At 47.2% G+C, this 8,346-nt stretch overlaps 2 protein-coding genes across 3 annotated transcripts; one reads left to right on the top strand and one right to left on the bottom strand.

The window, feature by feature from the left end:
* Positions 1-391: 391 nt before the first annotated feature.
* On the top strand, positions 392-4,043 carry LOC119294679 (polygalacturonate 4-alpha-galacturonosyltransferase-like). The gene is made up of 8 exons (XM_037572919.1): positions 392-623; positions 1,248-1,279; positions 1,365-1,425; positions 1,518-1,561; positions 1,770-2,101; positions 2,182-2,539; positions 2,642-3,229; positions 3,501-4,043. The coding sequence occupies exons 1-8, from the start codon at positions 557-559 to the stop codon at positions 3,774-3,776; spliced, it is 1,758 nt and encodes a 585-aa protein (XP_037428816.1). The 5' UTR covers positions 392-556; the 3' UTR covers positions 3,777-4,043.
* Positions 4,044-4,376: 333 nt separating this feature from the next.
* On the bottom strand, positions 4,377-8,032 carry LOC119294678 (protein enabled-like). 2 transcript variants are annotated; one of them, XM_037572918.1, is made up of 3 exons: positions 7,239-8,032; positions 6,490-6,527; positions 4,377-4,973 (listed from the first exon to the last, which is right to left on the bottom strand). In XM_037572918.1, the coding sequence occupies exons 1-3, from the start codon at positions 7,765-7,767 to the stop codon at positions 4,734-4,736; spliced, it is 807 nt and encodes a 268-aa protein (XP_037428815.1). In that variant the 5' UTR covers positions 7,768-8,032; the 3' UTR covers positions 4,377-4,733. The 2 variants fall into 2 exon arrangements, with proteins under 2 accessions (XP_037428815.1, XP_037428814.1); XM_037572917.1 differs by having other exon boundaries at positions 6,475-6,527; positions 7,239-8,023.
* Positions 8,033-8,346: the final 314 nt, after the last annotated feature.

Below are 8,346 nucleotides of genomic sequence, written 5' to 3'. Positions count from 1 at the left end.
CAGTGAGATGAGTGAGGAGGGGGACAAGGCGGCGGTGTTGAGGAGACATCTAGAATTAGGGAACGGGGACGCTATGTTCCTTTTTTTCAACTTTTTTTTGATAGGGTGTTCCCTTTTTTAACTTAAGGATACAATGCGCAAAGTGATTTTTTTAGAGCAAGCAAAGTGAAATACAAAGATGCAATTCCTCACTTTTTTTTTGAGAAAATGCACATTCCTCGCATTTCTGCCATAGTTCCCCCAGCCCAATAACCCTCTCTCCAGGCCTTGGACAGCGAGCCGACGATCCTCTGGCCCGCCTACCATCTTCCTGCTTTTCCGCAAAAAAAGAAACAAAGTCCACCACTGTCGGGCCTTTCGCTTTGGGCCCACACGACGGCTTTGTTCCTCTCCGCCACCGTCCTGCGCTCGCTCCACCGCATCGCACGAAAAACACCGACCTTTTTTCCAGCCGAGACACGATGATCCACCGCCATTAGCAGCGGCGGGGAAGCGGCGATCGATCTTCCGTGGCCCCGCGCTCGCGTGCTCGCTCTCGCCGGATCGGGCCTGGCAAATGGCGCGCGCGGCCTCCCTGGCGGCGCTCTGCCTCCTCCTCCTCGCCGCCGCCGCCGCCGCCGGAGGTGAGGAGCTCTTCTTCCTCCCCACCCCGCTCTCCCGGAAGTCGCCCGTGTAGATCAGATTAAGATCCGCGGTCGCCGCTGCGGCGGAGGCTTGCTGCGAGGCGGCTCCCGTGCTGTCAGTGGCAACTGCTCGTGAACTGTCAATCTAGGGTAATTCTGGTCAGATTAAGATCCGCGGTCGCGGGCGTGGCGGAGGCCTGCTGCTGCTGCTGGCGTCCCTCGTGCTGCCAGTGCAGTGTCCCAACTGCTCTTGAACCGTCAACCTAGGGCAATTGGGGTTAGAACTTACAACTGTGGTAGATGCAGTGACCAGCCCTTTTGTTCTTGATGAGTAAGTACGATCTTGATATGGAACCTGTGGATAGATTCAGCGTGTATTTAGATTTAACTGCAAAGTGTACTGTGGAGTTGATGTGGCATGGTAGTCGATATGCTGATATGCGGTGATTGAGGCGCCCGATCCAGTTCGGCCACTCAGATGCGCGAATTAGGATAGCGGTGACCTAGCTACTTGGTAAACTTGAGCAAGTTTATTGACTGACCCACATTGCAATTTCCTCTTCTGTTTGCTCGGGATCCTGTATCCTTGGGTCATTCTGATGCAAGTGCTTCTGCTTTGTGCAGCTCGAATGGACCTGATTTATTCTGGCCAACTGGTTAGCACAATATCACCCTGCCTCATTTTTTTCCTTGGTGTTACGGAAGTATATGTGCTTATGCTGATTGTTCCTGCGATGGTAGGTGCCGGACTGGAGCAGGGAACCCAAGATTAAACCGCAGAATTTCTCCCTGAATCGAGAGGGTTAGTAATGAGGAAAAGATTGTATTGCATACTACTGTGTCTTCTCAGAGCAGCAGCACATTTAATAAAGGGGATTTTATTTGTTAATGCAGATAATCTTCAGCTCCTAAGCAGGTCACGAGATGTGACTCGCAGGGTAACATTTTTTATCTTCGTTGCCAAACCCTTGCGGTTTTTTAGATGAACAAACACCCTTGCAATTTAAGTAGGATAATTACTGCTGTGCTTATTTTGTGATTTTCAGATGTGGTCAATCATATAGCTTCTTGTTTGCACGACATCTCATTTTGAAATGAAATCTTATACCTGTTCCCTCTGTTCATGTTTTATATTTCCTTGTATAGAAATTGGGGGAGAGGACCGGTGTAATAAAGATGGAAACAGTACAGCAGGATGATGAAGCCCTGGTTAAACTTGAGAATGCAGGTTTTGAGCGTTCAAAAGCAGTTGATTCTGCTGTGCTGGGAAAATATAGTCTATGGAGACGCGAAAATGAAAACGAGAAGGCGGATGCAAATGTCCGTCTGATGCGGGACCAAATGATCATGGCTAGAATATATTCCGTGCTTGCCAAATCCAGGGACAAGCTCGATCTTTATCGGGAGCTACTCGCCAGGATCAAGGAAAGCCAGCGCTCCCTTGGGGAAGCTACTGCTGATTCTGATCTCCCTAAGAGGTATTTACTTTTTAGGCTCGGAACTGTACTTTTAGCCAAATTTTCCTGCACTACTCATTTCTTTTTTCTTTGATTTGAAGTGCTTCTGAGAGAGCAAAAGCGATGGGTCTAGTTTTATCAAAAGCAAGGGATCAATTGTACGATTGCAAGGAAATTACCCATCGTTTAAGATCAATGCTTCAGTCAGCTGATGAGCAGGTCCGGAGCTTAAAGAAGCAGAGCACCTTCCTCAGTCAGTTGGCAGCTAAGACAATACCGAATGGCATACATTGCTTGTCCATGCGCTTAACAATAGACTATTACCTTCTCTCTCCAGAGAAAAGAAAGTTCCCTAATAGTGAGAATTTGGAAGATCCTGATCTTTATCACTATGCTCTTTTTTCGGACAATGTTCTGGCAGCATCAGTTGTGGTTAACTCAACCATCGTGAACGCAAAGGTTAGTGCAGTCCGGACTTTGATTTGGAAATTCAGTTTCTTCGTAATGATGTATGATCCAATTCAGTAGCAACTCCTGATTTTCTTGCTTAAAAAACTGCAGGAGCCTGAGAAGCATGTCTTTCATCTTGTTACTGACAAACTGAACTTTGGGGCAATGAACATGTGGTTCTTGTTGAATCCACCTGGGGATGCCACAATCCATGTTGAAAATGTGGATGACTTCAAATGGTTGAACTCTTCGTACTGCCCTGTTTTGAAGCAGCTCGAGTCTGCAGCCATGAAAGAGTACTACTTTAAGGCAGATCGTCAAAAAACTCTCTCTGCTGGGTCCTCTAATCTGAAGTACCGAAACCCAAAATATCTGTCCATGCTCAACCATCTAAGATTTTACCTGCCACAAGTCTATCCTAAGTTGAATAAAATCCTTTTCCTCGATGACGACATTGTGGTCCAGAAGGACTTGACCGGACTGTGGGAGGTTGATCTTAATGGGAATGTAAATGGTGCTGTGGAAACGTGCGGGGAGAGCTTCCACCGATTTGACAAGTACCTCAATTTCTCGAACCCAAATATTTCGCAGAATTTTGATCCTAACGCATGTGGTTGGGCTTATGGAATGAATATATTTGATCTGGAGGAGTGGAAGAAGAAGGACATTACTGGAATTTACCATAAGTGGCAGAACATGGTGAGTTGGAGATAGCTCAAATGATTTTTAAATTACTTTTACTGTGCCCACTCTTCTGTCCGTCAACTGTTTTCTGCACTGTCTTGCAGTGCCTCATAATAATTCATTTGTAGCAAGTGTAGGATCTGCCACCGTAGTTTTGGGTTTCTGAAACTAGAATTGAAACCATATGTTTCTTCTCTTCCTGAGATGTATAGGTGAAAGCATGAATACATGTTGCCGAATCCCAAGTCTTGACACCTCCTGTTTCTTTGCCTTGCTCTTTTCACAGAATGAAAACAGGCTGCTGTGGAAACTGGGGACGCTCCCGCCAGGCCTGATGACTTTCTACAAGCTGACGCACCCCCTGGACAAATCATGGCATGTGCTTGGGTTAGGGTACAACCCGACGGTCGAGCACGCGGAGATCGACACCGCCGCCGTCATCCACTACAACGGGAACATGAAGCCGTGGCTGGAGATTGCGATGACCAAGTACCGGCCTTACTGGACGCAGTACATCAACTACGAGCACTCCTATGTCCGGGGCTGCAAGATCAGTCAATAGGCAGTAGCTAGAAGAGGAGCATTCGCTTCGACAGGACTACTAAAGAAAGAAAGTGTTTCCCTGTTGGTAGTGCAGTTATAGCGCATGTTCTTCGTTCGTGTTATTAGATTTGTTTTGGTTGGTATCTTTTCTGCTGTATGTAGCTTCCTCGCCCGATTTGTTGTGCTGCCTCGACTAGTCTGCTGCGGCACGTGTTACATGTTATTCTCTTGAAAAGAATGGTGAACTTGGTGACACATGTGAATTTATCGATGCAATGTTTCTGAATATGTGGTGGTAATGTTGCCATCCAACCTATGTTGTCACTGACACATTGTGTCATTATTTCTTCATGCACATTTGCACGCTCCTGGCGCACCAAGGATCTTGGATGTCCAAAAGTTCAAAATGTTATGATTTTTTTTCATTTATTTTTTAATTTAGAACGCCGCCCGCTCCCAATAATACACAAAACACCGCCTGCTTATTAAGATTGGGAGTATGTACTATGAGATTTAGCCACAAAATCTTGCTGGAATAGTACACATTCCACAGCAAAAGTTAGGTAAACAATTGCAAGCACACCGGCTCAACAGTAAAATACAGTGAAGGCAACAAAAAGAACACATAAAGCCTTCTCATGGCAAATTTATTCATTTCTTTCATCAGTACGTGAGACATTATTTTGAGGTATACGAGCAGCGCGAGAGCGCATCACACCACCCTGTATATAGCCCCGAATTCAAAAAACACGCATGCATGTCAGCGGTAAGCACCGCTGAGATCTGACACCAGACGTATCGATGTCTCAAAGGATACCATGCGACGTTTTTGGAGCAAAACTTACTTTACTTTACATGATAGCCACCAAATGGTGACATCTGCTTGAGCCATTACGTGGCGAAGCACTGCCGCGTGACAAGTGCATGTGTATGCTTCTCCCCGAGCACGGAGAACCCGTGGCGCCAAGGTGCGGTTTTATCCAGCCCCACTCAGCTTTCTGAACTTGAGAGGGAGCAAGCTGTTGGAGTCTGCATTTCTCTTCTTCACAAAATTGCCAGGCTCAACAGCAACCTGAGAGATCGACGAAGTCGTGGTGCTTCTCTGGAACCTCCCCATGTTCCAATAGGAGAAAGGCTCGTCGTTTTCGCTGCTGGAACTAGGGGCGCGCCTTGCGAAATTTTGTGGGATCATGCTGTGTTGTCTAACATGGAGATCCTGCAAGAAATGAAGGGTCAGTTCCTTAGTAACAGATATCCATACCATATCAAGACAGTGAATTCAGTCCTGGGTCTTTATCAGCTAGCTACTCATTCCTTAGCAGTACAGTCGCTGGAATCCACAGTTCTTGTTTGTGATAAATCCCCTCCTACTCTTTATGTAACTAGCAATGAAACAATGTGATCCAGGAGCAGAGCAGAGTTGGTAACCAGATCTCACAACTACTATACGATCATCAGCAGCTAGCAGATATTGTCACTCCTCCAGCTAGGAACAATAATGAACAGTAATGCAGCTAACAAGGATGATTCGTGGTTTATGAACCATCAACAAAATGGAAATTTTCTGTATTGTTGCTAGTGAAGTTTTCTGCACCATCACACGAAAAGCCTCTTGAAGATACAGCTTAGCAGTTGTGCACTAGTTAGGAATATGCAAGATTGTGACTAAGAATTGGGAGGGGCCAGGGACTGATAAGCTAGGTAATTCAAGTTTACTACAAGTGTTTCCCTGATAAAAGAATCGTTACAAAATTCAGAACCAAAATATCTTTTGGTACATGCCAAAACTGGAAGTATGGACCTATTATTTTATCTGTATACTGAGATTCTCATCTACCCCATGAACCACTCAACATAATCGCACTAGTTATTCGTTGACGTCACTCATCCAAGATCACGTGCGACTCTTCATCCCTTCCTAAGAACTCAGGAATCAAGGCCATATAGGTTGTAGAATACTAGCCTGGTCTCTGGAATGAGTTTGATGTTTATTCTAACAATATCTACACTTACCTACAAACAGCTCACGATTTCTAAACGCATACAACAGTGCAAGTGTGGCCTCGTAACACACGCCTGCAATTGGCGTAGACTATAGATGAATCCAAGAACCTCAATGAATTCATTCTGAAGCGCACCCGTCTGTGTACATGTGAGCACCAGGATTTTTGAACATTTTTTAACCCTGGTGGGTGGAATCTACCCGCAACTCCACCGCCCCAATCAGAGTTATCATACACATAGCTTGCTTTCATTGTGTGGTACTGGTACAACAATGAATTTCAGGACATTGACTTAAATGGTATCCCGCAAGGCCATTTATGCAGTTTTTCAAACTCATCTTGTAGTTATTCAGTTCCAAATTAGAAAGGTCAAATTTTCAACCCCGAAGTATGATTTTAACCTCCCAAACTGTGGAATCATTTGATTCAGCAACTCTCAAACCAGTAGAAGTTAACATATTTAATTTTCCCTATTAAGAATCATTATCTGCTGTCATGAGAATCTCTCTAAAACCAGCTGAATAACCAAACCACATTGCCCATAAATATAATAACATATCAATTTCCCCTAGTAGCAATCATTATTTGTTGTTGCAACTTTCCAAAAATATATTGTTGCAAGACTGCCTCTAAAAGCAGCAGAGCAACCAACCCTGTCACCCATAAATATGCATGTTCCCATGTAATGAAGGAAATGTATCTAAAAAATCTTACATGAGAAGTTCTTACGGGAATCATGCCCACATCATGGTTAGGATAGGCTGGACCTACACAAAGAGAAATTTCATCATCACAGTTCAATTAAGACCCAGGGGAAAACCAACAGTACGTGTGGCGACCCCAGAATGGATAATGATGGTCAGTGGAGCACATGCAATAAATCCAAGTGTGTTTTTCTTGGAAATTGTCAGACATAAAATATCTTGTACATGGTGTCTACTGTCTATGTCTATGATCTATCTATATACTGATAAACATGATCTATATAGATCAAACGAAGAGCTACCCAGAAACAATAGTTTCATCACGGGATGCGCGGGGTTTCTTTGCCCCCGTGGAACTATTACTTATATACTAAAAGGAAAGAGAAGAATTGGATACATGTAACACACGCAATAGTCACACCATATTGCCGGAATAAATGGCCATTCTAATGTAAGAACACTCACTTGTTAGAACTTTGAAGCATCAATTAATTTTTGAATCCAGATTCTTCATACATTTTCCAAGTTCTAGCGTCATGAGGGGATAAGGCAGTTGGGAGGTAGGTTGTGAAGGGAAAATGGCAAGGTATATCAATTAAACAGATGAATGAAACTTTGCTAAAAAAAATTGGTGTACAGGTAGAGGTAGCTAATGGCTCATGGCACCACTCTGAACTCTGGACTCTTGAAAAAATTGAGCTGAAACGGTTAAAAGCAAAACCGTAGCAATTTCTGACGTTAACGCGCAGCGGAAATCAGGAGTATGTTGGATACCTGCAGCTGCCGTCGGTAGCCAGGATGCGTGAGGGTTGACACCAAGTACCGTCGGCGACGGCATCCCGGGGAACCCGATCGTGGGCCTGACGGGCGCGAACTCCCCAGCACCCGCGAGCGCCGGGAGCGGCTGAGGCGGGGAGCGGAAGAACGGCGACATCATGGGCGGGGCGCCCCCACCGCCACATGGGGCTGGGGCGGGGGTGGCGTCCCACGCGCCGACCGGCGGGCGCGGGCTCCAGCGGAAGGGGCCGAACCCGGCGCTGCGGGCGGAGACGGCGTCGTGGCCGTGCAGCGGCGTGGACGGCGGGGGCGGGTGGCTGGCGCGCGGCGGCGGCGGGCTCGGGGCGAGGTGGAGGCGGCGGATCCAGACGGAGGCGAGCGGGTCGGGGTCGCCGTGCGGCGCGGCATGCTGCTGCTGCTGGCAGTCGGGCGGCGCGACATGCTGCTGGTCGTGGCGGCGGCGGTGGTGGTGCGGCGCGGGGCCGCGGCTCCCGGCGGAGGCCCGGGGCGGGAAGTGCTCCCACATGGCAGCCGCCGCGTCGGCGCGGAAAGGGACGCGGGGGAGAAGGATGAGCGGGGACTAGGCCGGGGAGCGGTAGCTTTCTTGGCTTTCGCGGCCGAGACGAGGAGCGAGAATGAGACGAGACGCAGACAGAGGTGATAGCGAGAGCGCGCGCGTGGGGGGGCATGGGCGCATGGCCATGACCATGGGGGAGAGCGACGCCGGAGGCCGCGGCAAGGCACCGCCGTCGCCGTGCGCGCACCTCCTCCACACGATTCCGGCCCACTCAATAAAGGCGTCACTTTTTTATCCGGGGTGAGAACGGCCAGAGCAGATGGTGTGTGTGCTCTCGTAAAGTCGTAAACTTTGCAAGTGGTGTCTTGTCACGGTTCTACTTTTGTCCCCATTTCATATGGATTTTAGAGCCCTGGGGAAATTTTTCTGTGATGATGGTCACAAAATATGATCATGGTCACAAAATTCATATGGAATTCATCCCTATGCTGCTTTAGGATTCTCAGTATGATTTATTATTTTTCGTGAATACGCGTTATGCGTATCATTTCATTGGTAGAGGAAGAGACGGTACACGGTAGCGATCCT

This window comes from Triticum dicoccoides, chromosome 4B, assembly GCF_002162155.2.
Source record: "Triticum dicoccoides isolate Atlit2015 ecotype Zavitan chromosome 4B, WEW_v2.0, whole genome shotgun sequence".
NCBI lineage: Eukaryota > Viridiplantae > Streptophyta > Magnoliopsida > Poales > Poaceae > Triticum > Triticum dicoccoides.
The sequence above is the reverse complement of the archived record's forward strand: the minus strand, read 5'-3'. Positions and strand labels throughout refer to the sequence as shown.